The sequence below is a fragment of the Cyprinus carpio genome, chromosome A9 (assembly GCF_018340385.1).
Source record: "Cyprinus carpio isolate SPL01 chromosome A9, ASM1834038v1, whole genome shotgun sequence".
In the NCBI taxonomy this organism is placed as follows: Eukaryota; Metazoa; Chordata; class Actinopteri; order Cypriniformes; family Cyprinidae; genus Cyprinus; species Cyprinus carpio.
Window position 1 is genome coordinate 24328355 of NC_056580.1, and position 24284 is coordinate 24352638.

The 24284-nt window shown below is 36.8% G+C and overlaps 1 protein-coding gene across 1 annotated transcript in view; it reads right to left on the bottom strand.

Moving 5' to 3' along the window:
- Positions 1-24284, bottom strand: part of LOC109084621 (ceramide kinase-like protein) — a 55580-nt gene that overhangs the window by 12419 nt on the left and 18877 nt on the right. Inside the window, 4 exon segments of the mRNA XM_042764208.1 lie at positions 4617-4759; positions 11265-11328; positions 15222-15263; positions 15266-15352. Coding sequence (XP_042620142.1) covers positions 4617-4759; positions 11265-11328; positions 15222-15263; positions 15266-15352 — 336 coding nt within the window.

Sequence of the window (24284 nt, forward strand, 5' to 3'; positions counted from 1 at the left end):
ATTTCCTTTCATGCAGTTATCTGGCCAGTGTGTTTGCTCAGATCAACTGGGTAGTAAAGCAAATGTCTGTAAATGAGAACAGGACGGAGGTGTTGGATGAAACCGTTCCCTCCCTTTCTGACGATAGAGACGGCCAGGCCTACAGTGCTGGACACACACTCACACTCCAACTGAATTTGGCTGCAAGTATATGTGCCTCTTCCCACCTACCAGGTCACTGGTAATGTAGCCCTCCCTCACAAACACATCCATGATGCTTCCTGGCCTCTCTGGGAGTTTCCATATGTTGTGATGATTTCAACACAAAAGCCAGGCTCTGAGCCTCGGCTCAGTAAAGGTAACAGCGTCTGATGGACTGAGTTCCAAAACCTAGTGAGCTGCTGTACTGTCTGCTAGCTACTAGTCATTTTGTTTACTTGTGTACTCATCAGATTAATCAGATGAGTACATCCTGTATGAGTCAGACATGGCATTGTATCATGAGTCGTGACTCAGTTTTTTTTTTTTTTTTATTATTCTTATTTTTTTATTTTTTACAGAAGGCATTATGCTGTATTATGAAGACTTGTTGGTAAACTCAATAAAACACTCAGAAAATGAATATCTCTGAGCTTTCTGCAGAATTAATTATTTAATTAATAAATTGGTGTTTTTGTGTTCACTCACCTATTTTTTTTTTTTTTTAAAGTTCAGTGGTAATTGATATAATGGACACAGTAGGCCTTTCAGTTAATTCCATTCAAATGCTATTTTAGTATCATGTGATATTTTTCTGACAATTAATCACATTTTTATTTCCCTTATGCTGCCTTTAAAAAAGTGTCCATTTTATTACAGTGTCTGTAAGAATGAAAATTAGATTGGCTAAATTATTTTGATGAGTTAAAGTAATGGAAAAACATGTTACCATAACATTGATCACATCATTTTTTACAGTGTGTTGAATAAAGTATATTTAGCATCTTCCATCTTTTTTTTTTTTTTTTTTGATGGACAGACGGTTATTTGATTCTTTGACAGAAAAGACACTAGAATTTGGAATCAGAATTTGGCTTAATGAAAATACAATTTCTTTCCTTTTGACAGAGCCTACAAAACAGAAGCATGCATATCCTTAAAATACTGCTTATGTAGGCAGCTCGCTATAGGTTTTGGAAGAGAGCTGATATCACTCCCTATCATAAACACAAGCTGTGGCTTTAGCAAAGTGAGTCCTGCAGGGACAGGGAAACTGTAATATAAGGAGTACTTGGTCTACCGCCAATTAAAATAAATATAATGAATGCGGTTACTTAACAGTCTCAGTGAGTGTGATATTAAAAAACTCATTATCTGAATGCTAAAATTACCATTTCTAACAGATCTCGTAAAACCCACTTGAGGTTCGCCAAAGTGTTGTCATTCCATGTTGGTTGTTTTTTGGTGTTGGACATTGATTGTTTTGTTGTTGGGTGATGTCTGCAGCGCTGCTGCCGTGTGGTAAGACTATATTTCAAGCGTGCATCTGCCTCTCCTGCAAGGCTCAGAGCAACAGCCTGTGCCAACATCATCGGGAGTTCCATATATTACCCATCTCCATTCCAGAACCCGGTGACGAATGGTAGTAGCGCCCAGATATTAGAGTGTGTGGGTGGGGGGGGATAGGAAGGAAGGGGGCTTTGAAAGAGGGAGATGTGGGGGAGAAAGAGAGAGAGAGAGAGAAAAAAATTGTCCTTGGAAGTGCGAGCACTTCTGTAGAACAATTAACTTAATTAAGCAGACAGCATGAATATTCATAAGGCAGTTAATGTCTCCCTCATCCAGGCAGATGAATGTGATGCAATGACTCGCTAGTCAAGCATGTCTGAGAGTCTCGTGGAAACTGCACCAACATTTTGGTTCTTTGCCTGGAATATCAAAGAAATTAACAGTCCCCCTGAAACCCTTAAAAGCAGGCAAATTAATTAGAAGCCTGCAATTTATATGCTATACATACTGAGGAGTATATACTATGGTGCGGTGAGAAAGCCTTTAATTGGGCAGGGTGCTGCAGTTTTGTATGTTTATCCTGCATTGTGTAAATAAGGTCTTTGAAACGCTCTTTGTAATTAGTTTAATCTTTCGAAAAAGAAAATCTTGAATGTTTGTTCAACTTGACTGTGTTATGAATACTGACAGAAAGGAGCATAAAAATGACAAATTAAAGCGTTAAAGAGGCTAGTCTGCTTTTCAGCTAAGATAATTAGACATCAACTTGGCTGCTATATGAGGGCATTTCATGTATATTTTATTGATGTGCACATGGTAATTACTTGTGGTAAATCACTATAGTTGATTCAGATTCTTTATTGGCATCAATGGTTCCATGAAGAAACTTTAACCTCCACTGAACCTTTCCATTGCACAAAAGGTTTGTTACATTCTTAAAAATAAAGGTTCTTCATCTGTATCAATGGTTCCATGTAGAACCTTTAACATCCATGGAATCTTTTCATTGGACAAAAGGATCTTAAAGATTCTTTATAGTGGAAAAAACGTTCTTTAGATAATGAAATGTTCTTCACACTAACAAAAAGTGGTTCTTTTGAGAACGCTTCACAAAAGGTTATTTGAGGAACCCAAAATGGCCATTACTGCAAAAACACCCATTTTATTTTTAAAATGTTGATTACACCAAGAAAATAATGATTATTTTAGGATCTGTTCACTGAAAAGTTCCATTGTTCTTCTATGGCTTTACTGTAAAAGCTCCCTTTTGGAAACCTTTATTTTTAAGAGTTTACATGGGTGTTTTTGCAAAGCTGTAACAGAGTGATTTGACTCCATTTCCTCCATCGCTAAGGATTGACCTGTGTCTGATGTCACACAGAATGACACATCCAAACCTACACAGGAAAACGGCAGAGGCAGTGGGTCATTTTTTTTTCCCCATTTGCATATGTGACAGGAAACTGTTTACAAATACTCCCGTTGGATTCGGCACTAATGAAGAGAAAGCGTGACCCTGGTACGGTCAGTTTGCAGCGGGTGCGGAGTTGGAGGGCTTCCACTGTTCCTAACAACAGCACTCCATTTTGCTGTGCCTGAAATGACAAGTGAAGGTCAATCTCTTGGCCAAAGAACTAGGGGCCGCTATCGTACCCATCTACTCTGCTCTCCCCTCCTCTTCCCACCCCAGTTTGCCAGCTTTTTGGGGTTGCTTTGCACCATATTCCCGCAAAAAGAGATAAAATTTCTGATGTTAGTCAGTTCTGTGTGAGTGTGGAAAATGTGCAGGGCTTTGGGCTGCTGAACCAAGGCCAGTGGAGCCGTTTCAAAGACTGCAAAGGAGAGTCAAATGGAGGATGCTCAATTTCAGACACTCTTGAAGGCAATTAACTCAGTGTGTGAGTGGGCCATTCAAAGGCCTGACTGTGATTAAATCAATTTGATAATGATACACTCACTTGCTGCTGTTATGAGCTGCCTGTTTGTTTTCGCTAGAGGAGTTTCAGAACACAATCAAACTAAATCATTCTGACAGCGCAGAAACTAGAGACCGAAATTACTACAGGGTTCGATTTTTAATTGGCAGCATGCCTCTGATTGTTTTAGTGCTGGAATGAAGCATAAAGTCGCAGGGTTTAGCCACAAGGCTGTTGCTATACATTATCATATTTTACTTCTAGTCATATTTTGACATGCTGTGATTATCAATTATAGGTTTTATTTCAGTTTCTTCATTTAAATATCTCATGAAGGTGTTTAAGTACCTTAAAATTGTTGTGTGGCTTTTTGTCCATGTCTGCTTTGATGATGATTTATGCTAGTGTTCATATTATTTATTTAAAGTTAAATAATAAAAATATAGATAAAAATAAAAAAAATTACAATTAAACATTATACAAGTAAAATTGGTTTTGATCTTATAATATAGTGTTATTATTTGTATTATGTTGTACATTAACGTTTTTTTTTTACATTCAGTAATTACATTATTTTATTTTTTACATGCATTTACTTATTTGGCAAAAGTATTTTTTATTTTTTTTATTCAACTTTTTCACTAAAAATATTTAACAGATTATTCAAGTAAAATTGGTTTCAAATTAATAATATAATATAATAACACACAATTAACATAATTCTGAAAATATACATACAATAAGCCCAGAAACGATATACAATTTATATTATGATTATGATTAACATTTATTATTTTTAATATTCAACTTATTTTCATTTATTAAAAAAAAAATACTTACAGATTATGGAAGTACAGTATTTACTTCTGAAACATGATATTTAACAAGAATAAATATTGGGAATTTGTATTTTGAAAAGTGGGTGTTACGTACTAGAATAAAGGGTGACGGGTTAAAGATTTGGTTTTTGTGACATCATCCAGAAAAAGCTGGAGGTATGTTGATAACTTCACAAAGACAAAAATTTAACGTGTATATATAACCTGTATGATGTATTATGCACAGTTAGACCAGAGACGTGTAATAAAAGCAAACTGGGTCAATTTTGAATTCATGTTGACTCAGCGAGGACCGAGCGCTGATTCACATGCACTCTCGTGAGAGGAGCTGGACATTTTGGGCTGTACTGGGGACAGCTGCAGGAGAAACAGATACACCACCCCTGATCCTAACCTGCTGGTATTATGCCGAGAGGAAGTGCTGCTTGGACAGGCGTGAAGATGGAATCTGTGTCCCTCCCAGCGTCCATCTGGGCCCGGAGAAGCAACCCGTGGGTCACCTCGGCTACAGAGCCATCTCCCCCAACACATACCACACTAGAGAGAAAGCAAACGGATGGGCGGTGAGTCACGTGACCCAAACTCATGGCCAAGGGCTGGCTAACACACATGTAACAATTAGGCTGTTGTTCACTCATATGTGGATAAGTCCATATGGATGTATATTTGATTGAACATACAGAACACATTGCAAAAATGGCACAGTTATTCCTTAAATATGATTAAAAAATTCCTAGCAAGTCTTCATTAGAGGAATCCATTTCAATTAATGAAAACCATAATTCCCATTATGTCGTATTGCACAATAGATTAAACCATGGAAGTGCTGAGAGGCACCATGTATTCTAATTGGAAAATATCCTTTTTTTTCAAGAATAGCAGAAAATCTGTCAGATCTCAGCAGCAAAATAAATCATTAAAAACGGCTGAGCCCACTAATCTGCTTTAAGCACATTACTAATAAATGAACACAGCCTAGTAAAGCTGATTACATTTAATTCAGAAATGCCCTTTAGCAATACTGCACAATCTCACAAATAGATTTGTTTAGCAGACACGGCCAGCTCTAATAAGCAAGTAGTTATGCCACTCACAAAATGAGTTCTGTGACCTTGCAATCGCAGGTGTTTGGGATAAATCTGATTGCAATATTTTGATCCACCATATATGTTAAGCCTCGCAGGATGCTTCGAATTTACCAAATCAGGATAGCAAATATTAAGCGATACATCAAAGCTCACCTATTCACCTTTGGGTTATTTTATGGAGGAGTAGACGGGACTAGCTGTGTTAAGTCCTTTTATGCTTTCCACATTTGTCAGAGACCGTGCCTTATCTTTATCTGTAGCAGTTAAAGCTTCAACCGAGAAGTCTTACCAAACACACGGCATGCAGAGACAATGCAGAGCTTTATGGGAATGACGGATGGGGTCGAGATGAACAAGCCACTTTCCACATTAACCAAGCTTCAGTGCTGAAGTTAACTTGTTGCATGTAGGACAGTCAACTGATTAATAATGTTAATCAGATCAATTACACGATATGCTGATTAATTAGATTAAAATTAGTTGCATATCAATATTTAAGACAAGCCCACAAATTAATATAATTCAAAGACATTATTGTGTGAGATGCATAAAAAATAAGAATTACAATAATAAAAAAGGCTTTATACGTCAACAAAGTTTTGTTTCATTATCAGTAAATGTAAGTTCATCACTAGTTTACAGTAAATCGTTTTTTGGAGTTTGCTTATTTGTCCAAGGAAGACTTCACACGGAGTTATTTCTTTAAATGGTTTGACAATGTACAGATGCTTTTTTTTTAGTCGTTTTGTTTTGTCTCACACTATGAGTGTTACATTTTAAGATGCTTGTCAACTTAAAACTAGTTCTTTGTTACTTTGAAAATGTTTAGATTGCATTTTTGATTTAAAAAAAAAAAAAAAACTCTTAAAAGTGGAAATTTTGTTTCTCAGAAGTAAAAACTCTTATGTAATGCTTTACACTATTTACTTAAAGGTCAGAGGGCATGATTCAATCTGATCAAATGCATGATTAAAATATTTATTTATTTATTTACTTCCCTAGATACAAGTAATGCACATTATGGAGTTTTTTCTTCAAATAGCAAAGCTAATTTGCACCATAATATCCAAGTTACTTAATGCACATTTCTAATTTTATTTAACTTATTTACTGATTAATACAACTACAAACCCGATTCCAAAAAAAGTTGAGACACTACAAATTGTGAGTAAAAAAGGAATGGAATAATTTACAAATCTCATAAAATTATATTTTATTTACAATAGAATATAGATAAACATATCAAATGTTGAAAGTGAGATATTTTGAAATGTTATGCCAAATATTGGCTCATTTTGGATTTCATGAGAGCTACACATTCCAAAAAAAGTTGGGACAGGTAGCAATAAGAGGCCGGAAAAGTTAAATGTACATATAAGGAACAGCTGGAGGACCAATTTGCAACTTATTAGGTCAATTGGCAACATGATTGGGTATAAAAAGAGCCTCTCAGAGTGGCAGTGTCTCTCAGAAGTCAAGATGGGCAGAGGATCACCAATTCCTCCAATGCTGCGTCGAAAAATAGTGGCGCAATATCAGAAAGGAGTTTCTCAGAGAAAAATTGCAAAGAGTTTGATTTTTATCATCATCTACAATGCATAATATCATCCAAAGATTCAGAGAATCTGGAACAATCTCTGTGCGTAAGGGTCCAGGCCAGAAAACCATACTGGATGCCCGTGATTTTTGGGCCCTTAGACTGCACTGCATCACATACAGGAATGCTACAGTAATGGGAATCACAACATGGGCTCAGGAATACTTCCAGGAAACATTGTCGGTGAACACAATCCACCGTGCCATTCGCCGTTGCCAGCTAAAACTCTATAGGTCAAAAAAGAAGCCATATCTAAACATGATCCAGAAGCGCAGGCGTTATCTCTGGGCCAAGGCTCATTTAAAATGGACTGTGGCAAAGTGGAAAACTGTTCTGTGGTCAGACGAATCTAGATTTGAAGTTATTTTTGGAAAACTGGGACGCCATGTCATCCGGACTAAAGAGGACATTTGCAGACTGTTATAAAAAGAAGAGGGGATGCCACACAGTGGTAAACATGGCTTTGTCCCAACTTTTTTGAGATGTGTTGATGCCATGAAATTTAAAATCAACTTATTTTTCCCTTATAATTATACATTTTCTCACTTTAAACATTTGATATGTAATCTATTTTATATTCTGAATAAAATATTGAAATTTGAAACTTCCACATCATTGCATTCTGTTTTTATTCACATTTGTACAGTGTCCCAACTTTTTTGGAATCGGGTTTGTAAAAACATCTCTCTTTTTTCCATGTTAGGAAAAGTAAGGGAATAAATATGGTGTAAAAGCATTACGAGTTGTTGTAGTATGAGTGGGCATGAGCGTATCATAGTTTTACAGATTGTCATTGTGATCAGACATATACAGAATGCAATCGTTTTCCTTCAGCCCATGATTACTAAACATCAATGCAACAGTACCCTAAGGTACAAAAGCTAAAAGGTACATCTTCGTACCTTATTTACCACTGAATAGTGCATATTAGTACCTTTTGAAAGTGTTCAGTTCTGTACCTTTTTATTCTGAGAACCTATTATAGTTTAGTTTTGGCAGGCAAAACATGAGGAAAAATAGCATTTTCCATTGAAAAATGCCTGAAAGCAAGCATAGTGCTGCCACATTGAAGGAAAGGTAGTATTGGTGAGATCATGGTGAGAAAAACTAATGAAAAAGTAACATAACATACTGCTTCCATAAAAGTAACGTTCCCCAACTCTGCATGTCAATCTAATATTGTGGCACTTATCTCACTTCCCATCTATCAGCAGTCAATGTGATGGCATTAAAAATTGCACAAATATCATCTTTCCATTCAGGGTGCTGATAATTATAATAAATGTGTGAGGGGAATAATTGCATCCATCGCTGATGTGCCATCACTTTAACGTCTATTGTGTGTGGCACACCGCGTGTCTTCATTTGAGACGTAACTGAAATAGCACCGTTCCATTTAAACTGGAGGAAGCATCAGTTGCTGAAGTAATTAATGAGTGATGGATCTATTAATAAAAAATGTGATTAGTATTACCTTTGTAGAATTCTTCAGAGGTTAATTAATAGAGTTCAAAGGAATGCAACACACTTCCTCAACAGGCAAAAAATGGGATGTGAGGAATTATTCAATTTTATTTTCTTTTGCTGAGATGTAGTGTGTTTTAACGTTTCTTTTAAATAAACCACCCTATGGATTGTTCTTGCAAAACTGTCAGCTATTTAATGTAAAATCAGGACTAGTATCACCTTGATAAAGCCTTAAGTCTAAAATGTGTTATAATATATAATATGAAAAAATTTATGAAATACATTAAAACACATATTTTTTGAGTGAACTATACCCCTGTGAAGACCACTTTGCATAGCACTTGTGCGACTGAAATGTACCCCATGTGGTTGTAGCAATAGTACTGACACAAATTCCCTGCATGAAGATTATCCTGTTTAGCAAACAACAGAAAGAATGACCTTTTTTTTTTTTTCCCCCGCCGGGTTAAGTAGCTTAGATATCCTCAGTGATTTGTCATGCTGACAGAAAATTAAATTTCAACAAAATCATCAGAGCATCATTTCTATAATCCTCGAAAAAAAAAAAAAAAAAAAAGCTTTCTGAAATTGGAATACACAGACAGATCATGACTGATGTAGAAATTCAACTCAGGCATTATCCTCAGTGCTAAGTCTTGAGTCTTAGAGATGCTGTACAGGAGTAAGAGAAATCTATTAGATGTAATGAAATCTATTAACATAAGTGCAGAGATATAATGTATGATGCCACAAGGTTATACCAGTGAGGAGTAACCAAAGGAGTAACTGAAGCAGTAATGCTACTAACTTAATGTTAAAATACTTTCTCTCATTTCAGCTTAATTAACATGAGAAACAACTACAAGACATCTGTGGGTTGAAGTGTTTGAGCAGCTCTACACAGTAAAATTGGCTCACCTACTGGGTGAATTTAAGGTGGGTGCTTCTGTTTTTTCACACAATGGCAGAAAAAAAAACTTTTTTTTTTAATGTATGTTATGTTTACACATTTCACCTTTATCTACATTTTTCAGTAGCATTACTTTGAGTTAAGTTTTTTTTTTACTGTAAATTTAATAATGTTGCAATGGTTGCAGCATAGGCATAACCTCAATATTCTGTGATTAAATATTGCTTTTTTTAAAGCAGTTATATAACCTCTTCAGAATTTGATCTAAATTACACAATACCATTCAAAAGTTTGGGGTAAATAAGATTTATTTTTAAGCAAATTAATACTTTTCAGTAAGAATGCATTAGATTTATCAAAAGGGACAGTGAAAACATTTTAGAATTCTAAGTTGCAATTCTATTTTAAAAAAAATTATCAATCCAGAAATTTTTTTTCCATCATTGATAATAATAAAATATTTATTGAGCACCATATTAACATAATTGAATGATTTCTGAAGGAAAACGTGACATTGAAGACTGGAGTAATGACTTTTATGGCATTGCCAAAAAAAAATAATAAATTTGGATGCATGAAAATTCATCTTCGGTATTGCAGGAATAAATTACATTTATAACACATACAAACAGAAAGCAGTTATTTTAAATACTAATAATATTTACTATTAAATATAATAATAATTTAAAAATAATAATAATCTTACACACCCCAAACCGTAAAAGTAAGGTTAAACAGGATAAAATGTCCTTATTTTATCCTATTTTGTCATTGCTCCATGTTTCTTTGTCGCTCTCACATACAAATTACATAAAGCAGTCCTGCACGCATCTCTATCATCAGTATAAATATTGTGATACCACCCAGCACTATATAGGCCTCACAATAATACCAACACCATCTCTTTGAAACAATCCTATCAGACCCAGTGATCCTCAACCCTGTGGTTATATGTCTTCCTTCAACTTCATCTTTCTGTTGAAGTTCCACTATGACCTCTTAGAGTGTCTGATCTCTTTATTTCTAGATTCGCAAGAACCTGGCCACCAAGCCCTCTTACCACCTTCATACACCACAGATTAATCACCATTCAATGTGAATGTGTTCTTCGCTCGTGCTCGCCCTTGTCCCTTTGTCACTGCCGTGAACCTGCACGCTGTGTTTTTAATCAAAGACTACTGTGCCAGACCCAGCACGTCCTCTCCCACCGAGCCCAGAGGATGCAGCGGAACAGTAGGGTGGCAGTAACGGATGAGCGTTAAGACAGGGCCGGAGATATTTAAGAGGAGCTAATTGTGAGAAGTACTGGAGCACGTGGAGAGAGACCGTACTATGTGGTGTGAGCGATGCCCTGTACCCGAGGTCGGCTGGATGGCGGTACTTCATCACTGCTTCCAGAACAGGTAATTAAGGAGCCACCTGCCGAGCCGCACCAGAGAGACCTGCTCTACCGGAGAGCTCCGCACTGGGCCCCACGGCACGCTGCTCCAATCAATGTATTATCACTCATTTTGCAAAAATCCACCTCTCTCTCTCTCTCTCTCTCTCTCTCTCTCTCTCTCTCTCTCTCTCTCTCTCTCTCTCTCTCTCTCTCTCTCTCTCTCTCTCTCTCTCTCTCTCTCTCAAACACCTACTTTATTTATTAAGGCTAAATGTCACCTCGAGAGACGCAGGATTACTCTGTCATCTGGCTTTGAATCCATGCCATGTTCACTCGCATCGTAAAGCAGCCTTTAAAGGAATAGTTCTCCTTTTAAATAAGAGTTGTCATGCTTATGTTGTTCAATGACACTTTTTCTTCCTTGCTTTCTTATTTAGAACACTGAAATGTTTCCATTTCCTTAAGTTTCCCTTTCATTAAGCTAACATTTTTTAAATATTTTATGGCTTTAGTTAACTATAAAAACCCTGAGATACAGTAGGAACCTAATCTCTTAGGAAAAAATAATTTGCATTACAATAATATATAAATATACGTACCCATCATAGTCTTCCAAGCTGCAGTCTTTCAGAATGGACAGTGCGTGGCCCTTTCTCCTAGTGACTGTGAAAAATAAAGAGTTAATTGGTTTTTGTTTTTTGTGGTAAAAAAAACAAGCACTCCAAACTGCCTTTAGTACCCTTTTTCAGGCATTGGCAAATGGCTTAAGCCGAACATATGGTCCTGGCTGTAAAGCAGAATTTATACTTGCTTGCTGTTTGCATTTTTAATCAAGAATATGAGTTATGGCGACAAGAGGCAACCCCTCTTGTATTCGGCCTGCCCAAGCTGTACAAAACAAGGTCAAAATTTTTCCCACCATTCACTTCTGTAGTTATTGCAGTACTGTGATGTAACAAGGTAAACAAAGGGTCATGGGTCAGAAAAATAAGGTTAAATGTGGTCAGTAAATTTTGTTGGATATAGACTTGATCCAGTAGAACTGCCGATTCAGGTTTGGTGTCATGTGCAGGAAACCCCTGGCCTATGTGGCAAGGAAGAATGCCACTGAATGTGGGGGAAGAGGGGTGGCACGCCGCAGATGGCATTGCGCACTCCCATGCCCCACTTAGCATTTTCTGGGGCACCTCCACCATGGAGCTGGTGCCAGCTGTGACCACCCATAAAAGGGCTCACCGTGGCTGATGTGACACTTGCAGATGGATGTTTTTTTGTTGTTTAAGAACATGTCTCACGATGCAAACAGAAATGCAAGTGCAAGTCTGTTCAGTATGACATGCCTGGCTCTCCCTGGTACCAGCTTACGACCATAAAACCGGTACACAATTATGGAGACAGAAAATCATGTGATATGTATATATATATATATATATATATATATATATATATATATATATAGATAGATAGATAGATAGATAGATAGATATAGATATAGATAAAAAAAACTTACTGACTCCAAACCTCTGAACAGTAGTGTGTCGATGTGTCATGAATAAAAATGACTCATTTCCATTTTTTTTACTCAAATTTTATTTAAAAATATCACCAGTCAAAAGATACTTAAAAAATGATGCCACATTATTTTCAGTTCATTCGTGACATGGAAATAAAAGGTTTTGCATTGTGGGACACAGTATTCTGTGCAGTATGCTTTGCTGTATGTACTGTACATTGATCTGAGCATACTGTATATACATTCACATATACTACAGAAAGAGTAGTACGTAATTATGCTGTTCCAGACATAGTCATAGACTCAGTTACTGTACGAGTTCAATTCTCAGAGCTTACCTGTAGGGGGAGCACTTGCAAGTCAAAGTGAACTTAAAGGATCATGTGGCTCTGACCTTACCAAACAAAACCACAACCCAGGCGCCTTTTTCACATCTCACTAACTGAGCCACATTCTGGCCTGAGCTGTGAAATATCATTCATTTTAGTTAAAAATCAAACTTAGATTTAAACCTGGTCTAAGCACATAAAGTGCCAAAAATGAGATTTCCATGTACAAGCTTTGGTTATCAGTAAATAGCTGTGAATTATACACTGTGATTGCTTCTCTCAAACACAACAGTTGGCTAATATTGCCTGTTCATCTCTCACAAAGTCTATAGAGCTAATTCAATCACATATATTCTCAAAGCTCTGCGTTCTGAGCAGCAGAATGAGATATTTAATTTCTATTAGGTAAAATGTTGTTTAATGGCTCCACCTCGAGCTCTCAGACTCTGCCCTCGGGAGCACATTATCAGGAAACGGATTCTATTACTGTTCAAATGGCTTTTGGAATCAGGTACTCACATTCATTAGAGCACAGATTGTGGAGTCCCCTTCCCAAAAGCAGGGGGCGCCTTGTGCGTTTGGGTGTGTGTGTAGTAGTGCATGGATGTCTATGCGTATATAGTATGGGGTCCTGTGTATGTGAGGAGGTGGGTAAAGGGGAGGAGAGGGGGGAGTCCCACACTGTGTCAGAACAGATGGGTGCAGTCCCTCCCCTTGGGTCAGGTTACTGACGGAGGATACACTTCTCCTGTCATTATGAGTGTGAGATGCATTTAGAACCATCCACAGTAGTGTTGTACAGCTGCTACTTATGAGCACACACACACATACACAACCACAAACACACTGCAGAGAGATATTGAGAGATGTAAGAATAAAAGAAAAAGAGAGCTTGGTTGTACAAAAATTTGTGCATATTCATTAGCATTACATCTGAATGCATTTGTTATGCATCAGTTCATGCATTTCATGAGAATGTTTTTGCTAGATGTTTGAGCTACAGCAACCAAAATTTAAAAAAGCAAACCAGCACAAATTTATAAAAAACGAATAAAAAAACACATATGTATTTTACGAGGTGGTGACTGAATTTGTACAATGTGATTTAATATGGGAGCAAACTATTTTTAGAAAAAAAGCACAAATGTCCACTCCTAAACCTGACTGTTAGTGCGGTGCAAGCAGATCGTACAAAACATTTGCGCATTTTTACAAGCATCACATTTACATGTATGCACTTGGTAGACAGTTCCAGAATTCCCTGGTAATGTTTTTCAGAGTTGCAAGCACCAAGCTGTACTTTCATCTACAGCAACCCAATTGAAAAGAGCAAGCCAACACAAAACTTTAAAAGTAAAATAAACTGATGAGAAAACATAACTATTTTACGAGGTGGTGATTTTGTCTATTTGCACAGAAACATATCATTTTTAAAACAAAGCAAGCATGAGGGTCCACCCCTAAATGTAACCATCAGTGGGGTGTAAGCAGACAAAAAGGTTGTACAAATTCATGCAAATTAAGGGCTGTTCACACCAAGGATGATAAAGATAACTATAAAGTTTTAATTCTATGAGAGTAGGGAAGTCCCCACCAAAACTCTAACTATAAGGCCCTGTACAGTGAGTCTGTAGGTCGGCAAGACCGCAAGTGCATGTGAAGTGTGCTATTTGGGACAGGGCCTAACAACACAGAGGAACAATATCACTGGTAGCACTTTCACAATAGTTTTTTCCAGCTGAAAATTGACAGCCATTCAGAATCAACCTGACTTTGAAGAGCTTGAGCATTTAAAGGAGCACACAGTTACAATAAACAGAGTTAACAATTTTGTGTGCAGTATACATCAGACGTTCAGCCAATGGTCCGTGGGCGTGACGTCTGAGACTAGATGCTATGTGGTTGTCAGGGTGTTCTGAGTGGTTCATAGGTGGTTACTTGATGGCCCACTCTTAATATTCTACACTAATCCTATTTTTAACCAATGTTTTTGTCTAATTTTTTAGTTTAAATATCTAAAAATATTTTTGAATGAGATAAGTTTATTGAAAAGCATCACTGCATATTAAATGCATGTTTTCAGAGCATGCATCAGTATTACAAGTATACTTTGTCTTACAGCACTGGCAGTTTTTATCCACTTCTTTTAAGTATGAAGGAGTTAAAAACAAATGTTCAAAAAAATTAATAAATAAATCTGCCAGTGCAGTAAGATGAAATGCATTTAAATTCAAGATACTATGAATCTACAAAACAAGTATTGATATCTTATGCAGTGTTACTTCTCAAATAAGTTTATTTCATTTCAAGAATTTCTTTTTTCCTCTAAATGTTTGTTTTTAGTAAATTGCATGAAGAAATGGCAATTAAAATGGTAAACATGATTAATTTCCCATTTAAGTGTGTATTCAAATGATGCATTAACATAGGGCCTTGACATTCCTCGCACTAAAATATTGATTTCCTATGATCCACTGCCAATGCCTAATGGCGTAAAGCACCAGCTTGTTAGTATATAGGGAATTGTTGAGCACTGAGGGATGAATCCTATGAGTGAACAGACCCTGAGCACAGACACTAATGCACTTTAACCTCGAGTGAGGCCTGAGGGGGCGGCAATCACCTGTACGTGAAGATTTCAAGCTGAACCTGAGAGGAAAATCTACTTATGTAACCATTTGTTATCTTGTACAGTACGGATGCATGAGACTTACTGGTAACATCAGCTTCTATGTCGGCGAGCTTGAAGAGGGGGCAACTTCGTCCAGGTAGATCTGGTATGCCTCTTTCTTGTGGCTGATGGGGTTTACGAAGACTTTGAGAGACTTGGGACGGTTCTTAAAACCTGCAGAGCAAAGAAAACAACAAAGAGCGGGAAGATTCATCAATCCCCTTGTGTCATGAATCCCATGGGCTTTCATTTAAGTGCTTGATACTCATCCAGTTTAGAGAAGTGCACATCTGTTAATGTGAGCCAAAGCCCCTGTCCTACATAATAATGATTTCTTGTTGTGAGTTCAGCTTTTGTCTGCCACCCTTGCTGCAGAATGGCTCTCACACAGCGTGAGTTCAGTCTCCACCGACTGAAAAGGTCAAATCAGTGTCTGTTGTTTACAGCGGCTGAACGTCTGCCAAGAATGAGGAGAAAGCTTGAATACATGCACCATGTAGGCTCTCGGTCTCTCTCTGTTCACGTTTTTGTGGTGGGAGAAATGCTTGACTGATATGTTATATGTGCTTTTGAGGAGTGATACCAATAACTAGAAAGTGGCGTGGGCAATGCATTATATGTGAATACTATATGGGTAGAAATTTTTAACCCAGAATTTAGCTAAATCTGACAAAATTTCCCAAAACCTAATTTTAGGACGTCCTGATTTGTAATAAATAAATACATAAATAATAAATAAATAAATAAATAAATAAATAAATAAATAAATAAATAAATCTTTATTTTAAGATGTCCTTGTTACACGTTACATGTACTTACTATTATAATAACAATTAATTATGCATAATTACATGCAAGTAACCCTAAGCCAAACCAAATCCTTACCCTAACCATATAGTAAGTACATGTAATTAATATTACTCAGTACTTATATGTATAATTACACTGTAACAAGGACACCTTAAAATAAAGTGTAACCAAATAAATAGGTGAATAAATTGTAAAATGTTAGGTATGGGTTAGGTTAATTGTTATTATTATTATTATTTTATTTTATTTTATTTTTATTTTTTTATTTTATTATTTTTTTATAGGGTTATTCCCTGCATTTGCAAGAATAGAAGAGGTGCTTGATTTTGCTTATTCATTAATTCAGTCTGTTTTTAAGCTGCTCTTACAACAGGTCAGTCTGAGGATAAACAGTACAGTTTGACAGTTGCACATTTTACTGTTGTCAATCCCAAACAGCAAATATGTCCACATGCACCTGGCCTACACTACCATAAAAAAGTTTGGGGTCAGTAAAATATATATTTTTTAATGTTTTAGAAAAAAAATAAAAGCCTCTTGTGTTCTCCAAAGTTGCATTTAATTGATCTAAAATACAATAACAGTCAGGGCTGGATTGGTAATTGGTATTTTCCCGGTGGGCCGACACACTTAAGGGGCTGACAGAATGTATTTTGTTGGTTTGTTTTTGTTTTTTGCCATGTACCATCACGCAAGGATAGCAAGCAGCCAGTGGCCCATTGGTTTGCCTCCTGTATTGAAAGTGTAAACATCAAATCACAGTGTGCTATAGACGGAGCGATGAAGTATTTTGCTCCGCCTACATAAAGATCGCTTCACCCCAGCTTCTTCCTCATTGGCTTTTCCTATGTTTTTACAGCAGCTTTATCAATAACAGGCTTGCTCTGCGGTGAGTGATGTGGGCCAGCGACAAGCACGGCAGGAGGAAAAGATAGTAGTTGAATCGGTAAAGTGCTTAATAGGGACTCTCAACGGAGGCAGGCATCTAACCTATCCTAATGTGTGCACACCATGAGTGTTGTAGAATACCGTAAACACTTTTTAATAAAACGTAAAATTCATCCCCGAGATTTTTTTGGCCAAGTCAAGTCAAGTGTGTGTTCATAGAGGTTTCCATGGGCCAGCGTGAATCTTTATTCGCATTGGCGAAGATTTAAATTAAAAAAGACATGATATTGTCCGACCTGACGTTTTATTCTTATCCAAAGCAAGATGTGATATGAGTGTGATACATAGGCTACTTGCATACACTACCAGTCAAAATTTTTGAACAGTAAGAAAGATCCAATAGAAAGATCCAAAGCTCTGCATTTATCTGAAATTAAAAGCTTTTGTAACATTATACACTATACCATTCAAAAAGCTTGAAATCAGTATAATTATTATTATTTATTTATTTATTTATTTTTTTTTTTTTTTTTGTTGGGGGTTATATAATTAAATTAATACATTTATTTAGCAAGGATGCTTTAAATTGATCAGTAGATGATAAAGAAATTTATAATGTTACAAAAAATCTATTTCAGATAAATGCTTGTTGTTCTTCTGAACTTTCTAGTCATCAAAGAAACATGAAAACATTCTACTCAGCTGTTCTCAACATAATAATAATAATAATAATAATAATAATAATAAATGTTTTTTTGAGCAGCAAATCAGAATATTTGAATGATTTCTGAAGGATCATGTACATGGAGTAACAATGCTAAAAAAAATCAACTTTGAAATCGCAGGAATAAAGTATATTTTAAAATATATTCAAATAGAAAACAGTTATTTTAAATAGTAAAAATATTTCACAATATTACTGCTTTTGCTGTATTTTGGATCAACTAAATAATTATCTTCTGGGTTAACAGAAGATAATTCTTTAAAAAAACAAAAAATCTTACTGTTCAAAAACTTTTGACTTGTATATATGTATGTGTGTGTGTGTGTGTGTGTGTGTGTGTGTGTGTGTGTGTATGTATATATATATATATATATATATTATATATATATATATATATATATATATATATCGAAGTGGTGGTGGGCCGCCTGGACTAAAAAAAATGCCAGGGCCGATTTTTTTTTCCCAGTCCAGCCCTGATAACAGTAATACAATTTAAAATAACTGTTTTCATATATTTGAAAACATAATTTATTCCTGTGATGCAAAGCTGAAATTTTACATTACTTCAGTCATCAGTGTCACATGATCCTTTAGAAATGATTCTGCAGACTTGCAGCTCAAGAAACATTTCTTATTAATATCAGTGTACTAAACAACTGTGCTGCTAAATATTTATGTGGAAACTGTAATACTTTTTTTTCCAGGATTTGCCATCAATGTGTGATTTACTATTTTCTGTATTCCCTTCTTTGCGAGAGAAACCAGTATTGAGTAACAAAGGATCATAATTAGCAGAAATTAGGGAGCTGCTTTCTCTCCAGGACTTCCTGGAGTGCCTGAGAATGATGGAAGCTGAGGTGAAGCTCAATGCTCTCTCTCCTTCCTCCATCATCTCCCTCATTACTCTAATCCGGCCCCTGAAGCTCTCGACCCTCGACCTGCTAACGAGCCGCTACCCTCGGCTTGCCCTTCGCTGTACCCCCTGCTGACATCACAGCGCATGAGTTCCAGGGGGTGCCCAAGGTCACAGTTCAAATAGACACAAAATGTGCAGGAAAGTAGATGCAGGATGTGAGGTGGGGAGGATGAGGGGGATTTGGAATCTTGAAAGAAGGTTGCGAGTCTTGCTCAGCGTGGGGATGCTGATCCCATCTCCCACTATGTGGCTCTTGGGGCCACAGTGCTGGGGTCCACGCGGGGAGCAGGTGCAGGGGGTGGCACCACCGCTGATGTAATAGCTGTGAATGGGGCTCAGGAGGCTCAGTAACCCTCATCCTCACCGAGGGGGCTTCGGGCCCACCACACAACACATGAAAACAACGATCATCTATTGCATCAGATTTACAGGGCAAATTTGCATCACCGTTTCATAAAGGTAGTTCAAAATATTTAAACTATATAAAAACTTGCTATTTATAAAGAGTCTCCTTTTAGTCTCTGATTTTCTCAAGAGACTTGTGTACTACCTATATAGACAGCATTATATCATAATTACATGGCAATGGCTATGCTAAAAGGTAGGTAGCATAACTATACTGCCTTTTGTATGAGGGCAATCCCAGAATGCACTGCAGTGTACTCCATGAAAAGATTGCTGACCAAAAAAGAGAGAGATGCTTATTATAAATATTTATATCCCAACATGAATTTATAACAAATATTACAAAATAAAAATGGATTTTAATATATGTTTTATTTGTATATTTATTTGTTTACCTTTAATTATTTATTCATTTATCATTTATATTTATTATGAAAATTTTTGTTTTTATTTTTATTATGAAAATATTTATTTTTGTTTATTTTTTTAAATTATGAAAATATATATATTTTTAGTTTCAATTATGATTTTTTTTTCTTGTCCTGATCATTTACAAGAAAAATATAAATACCCGCACCCACACAGTTTACATCATTACAAAAACATTTATTTATTTATTTATTTATTTATTCATTCATTCATTCCAGGAGTCATTCTCCTCGAATAGTACTGGTGCTTGACTTCAGTTGTTTATTCAATTTATTGGAGTTTATTGTATAAGTTTTTTTGTTTGTTTGTTTGTTTGTATGTTTTTATTAGCATATTACATTGTTAGCTTAGAAACATGCTAAGACCAAACTTGTATGTTAGAATGTTCCAAATCAGTTATTTAAGAGGTATTATTCCAGTTAGGATCCTGCCTTAGAAGTCAGCTGTCTTTGTACACAGTAGACAGCAAGACAACTCATAAGATACTGGAACAGAGCGCTCATCTCTTATTAATTCATTACACTGAAACAGGAAACTATATTTCTGTTGTTTTAATGATCATATCTGAGCTGGAGTTCAGGATAAATCTAAACATCAAGTAAGGGAGAATGAGGACGTAACCCGTCTGCATGCACTATACCGTGTTACTATGGCACATAATCCCATGTTTGTGCGAGTGATGCATGGTGGATCCCAGGAGCTCACTGAAAGACAATCCAGATGAAGGGGCCACACTCAGGTTTCACCTCCATGAGTCCTGTTTATGTTCCCGCAAAAGGCCACTGTGATTAGCAGCTTGATAGAGACTTCAGACAACCTGCGTTCACACGTTAATTATAACCTTCTGGGGACACCAGACCACTCATCTAAATATTGTGTTCTGACGTTAATCACTTCTGTAGTCTGTTTTAGGTAAAGTTGCAAGGGATTTATTCCTATTTTTCACTTAAATGGGTGAATTTCACAAAACCTGTTTAGAACATGTCCAGGTCACATATCACAGACTTTAGGTACTAATACATACTTTTAAGGTACTAGGGTACGGGTAAATAAGGATCTAATATGTACCTTTTATCTTTTATACCTTAGGGTACCGTCCAATGAAGGCTTTGTCACTTATTTTCTGAATGTGTATATGTCTTTGTTGACACTCATCCACATGTATTGTGCCCTTCATGTGAGCAAGTTGGTTCTGTTTGTCCTCTCAGTAGCTTTGTAGTGATGTCCACATTTCAGACATGTGTCTCTGCCACCTGCGGACATTCCATGAGGTCAGCACGTTCTGCAGCGATGCAGTCACCTTATGACTCAGAGGCTTAAGGCTGTTTTACCCCTGAGGGCTATCAAGACCAGCTAATGTCACCCAACACAGTAGCTACATCTGTCTCTGTCCAGCCCCCATCTCAAGGCACAGAGGTTGCTGATAGGAAAGGTAAGCAGCATCTGAATGGTGTGGCTGATGGTCTCCCTGTGGAGAAGATGATTCGGCACAGGGGAGCACTTTTCCCATAATCGGGGTAAATTACCTGAAAGCGGGGTCAGGTTACACATTGATTTCAGAGACAAACAAAGCCCGGGGACTGCCCGTAAACACTCACCCACTGCGCTAATGAGTGGACTGACCATGCGGTCCAGTCATGGTTTGATTGCAAGGCATCAATGCTTCATATTACAGTGTAGTGTTATTTGTGTGACAGTGAATTCACCCTGTTTCTGGGTTATGTGCCGTGTAGAATTCAGAATGAGAAGGCTTTTAAATTCAAAATAAATCACTTGGTTTTAAAGGACAGGAAGTAGAATTAAAATAAACTGAATTTCATAACTGATTTTAACTAAAAAAGTTTATCAGGTCAAACTTTAAGATGTATAGGCTTTTCATAGATTTGTCAAGAAAAACTTTAGTTCAATGGTAATTTGAAGATGGATCATAAAGATGGATAGAAAGAGAACAATAGGTATCTGCTGGATTTTTTAAATCCACCAGAGATGGATAAAACAGTCTGAATGGGCTCTGAAATGTCTTAAGTTGTAATTTCTGTACAATAACAGTATGTTGATTTGGCCAAGCCCAGTTAAAAAGGCACATAGAGGACAAGAGAGTCACAAGGTACATAACACAGCCATCAAATTGCACTTAAGTAACCCATAAAACCCATAAACCGTTCCACTCGCTGAGCCCACAATACCCAAATGGGCTTTCTGGGGTGCACAGAATATTTGCTAATCCTCAAGAACAGATGTCTTATTTTTGCCCTGAAATCCCTGGCTGGCTGGCTGACTGGCGAGGGGAGTGAGCCCTCCAACGGATAAGCCCAGATTGGGGCCTTGCAGTGGGAAAGGTCAGGATCGGAGAGGAGCTGGATCCGGCAGGCCCAAGGGGAGGTAAGAGATCTTGCGGCCATACAGGAGATGGAACGGGAGAGAGAAAAAGAGCGTCACTCTCCTGTCCCGCTTTCCTACCAGCCGTAAGATCTCCATACGGGGGACGAGTGCTTCGACATTTCCTTAGATCCTCTGCCAAGAGTGGAGCATCTGGCATGGTGTCAGGAACTGGCATTAGCGCGCATTAGCAGTGGGGGAGACCCAGCCCTCTCCAGATTTGTCCCCTCCAGCAGGGGCATCACCAGGCAGGAGCTGCTTCAACCACTAGACGAGGTGGGGAACTGCAATGGAGGTTTGGGCTTCAAATCAATACACTTGCTTTCATTGGAACAATTAATTGACACAGGCGCCATATAATGAGATGAACAGAGATGCTCTGAGAATAAAATTAAACGTGTAATGCATTCTATTAATTATTCCATGTTAAAACGTGGGACGCACATGCAGATTTTTTCCACTTGGTGTGGACAATAGCACCTTTCCTAATATTAGCCAGAGATGGGGAAAAACAGCACCATGTGTTAGGTGCCTCCATTATGTCTGCATACACGTCTATCTGGGGGCGGGTGTGACAGACAGAGAAATAGGGAAGATCCACTGGGAATACGCAGAAAAAATCCACAAGCAGCACTCAGTGAAAGTGATACTGCAGTCATACCTACAGCAGAGCCCACAGGAGCATCTGTCCACCCTGAGACCTCCCGACAGAGCCCCAGATACACGGTGGCGTTTAGGGATGGGAATCTTTAGGCACCTCAAGGTTTGATTTGATTTTGACGCTTTCAAAAAAAAAAAAAAAATGGTTACACTTTATTTTAGTGTCCTTATTACAGTGTAATTATACATATAAGTACTGAGTAGTATTAATTAAAAACATGTACTTACTACATGGTTAGGGTTAGGATTTTGGGTTTGGGTTTGGCTTAGGGTAACTTGCATGTAATTATGCAGAATTAATGGTTATTATAATAGTAAGTACATGTAACGTGTAACAAGGATGCTTTAAAATAAAGTGTTAGCAAAAATTTTGTTTACACTTTATTTTACAGTACATGCATACAGTACTAGGTGATAACTACATGGGTTAGGCTTAGGTTTAGGGGTGGGTTCGGGGTTAGTACCTAGTCATTACCCAGTTATTGTAATTGCTATAATAAGAATGTGGAACAGGACTGTAAAATAAAGTTCTACCAAAATTTCAGTGCAAAAATAGTACCTTTAGGGTTACAACAGCTTGTTACTTGGGCAGTACCCTAAAAGGGACACCTTTGTACCCCCAAAATGTTCATTGTAGTACCTTAAGGGCATATTACTCTAAGGTATGAATATACACCTTTTAGTGGTAGATAAAATACAAAGTTCTCCCTTTAAGGTTACTGCCCAAGTGATAAGTTGTTGTAACCCCAAAGATACAATGGTATAAGAACCTTTATAAACAGATCTAACAGTTTCTGAGCAATCTTAAATTTCTCTGCAAAAGGGAAAATTACTTCAAAAATATAGTCTATATAGTCAGTAAATCAGACTTTAAATTTAATTTTTTTCAGGTAAAATCTTTATAATAAGTTTAATTTGCCTGAGAAGAAATGCAGCAAAATACATTAATACCTATTTCACAGATTGTACCTTGTATAAGTGTATTTCATCTTAGTGCACTGGCAATTTTTTTTCATTGTTTTGTTTATAATCAAACTAAAACCAAGGGGGAAAAATCACTAGTAAGACAAAATATAATTATATTTAAGATATAACCACAAATCATAAATATTGTAAAATTTTAAATATTGAAAGTATAAAACGGGACATAAATACTCACTAAATATATGATTTTTTGCAGTGTTGTCCATTAGCATCTTTGTTTTCTGAAGTCGTGCATGAATCTGCTCAACTTTTAAGTGAAGCCTAAATAAATACACTGATGTGGTACATTAAACATACTTTTTAAAGGTCAAATCTGTTATTTTTTACACCACTAGAAGTGCCAACAGGAATTGCAGTCTCTAAATGGCACGATTAGGCTGCACATAACATTCATATTGAGAGGGAAAACTGACTTGTCTGAATAATGGAAGACAAGGAAGTGTTTAGAAACTTGTAATTATTTTATGTATTTATTTATTTATTTTAATTCTGTGTGGCAGTGCAGATATTATACACTTTAGTTTTATTATTCAATTTAAAATCGTGATTTATGAATTTTTATTGCTAATTGGAATCATACGAGTTTGCAACGTCATGAAGGTGATTAAATGAAGACAGAATTGTCATTCCTTTAAATATGTCACTGTGGACTTGAACTAAAACTTTAACTCTTTATTAATATGTTTTTGTCTTTAATATAAAACAGGATCAAAGCAAGCAACTCTAACCAGCATATAAACAGAGTTTGGGTTGGCCAGAAAACATCAGCTGAAGTAAGAGCACTCCGGTCAATAAGATACACAGATTGATCCGTTTCCAAGGAGCCAAGGGGAAAGAGTCACCATGGATACGCAGAGGTTGACTTAATGGAAAACCTGTTAATGTGTAACATTATCCACTCTGCTATC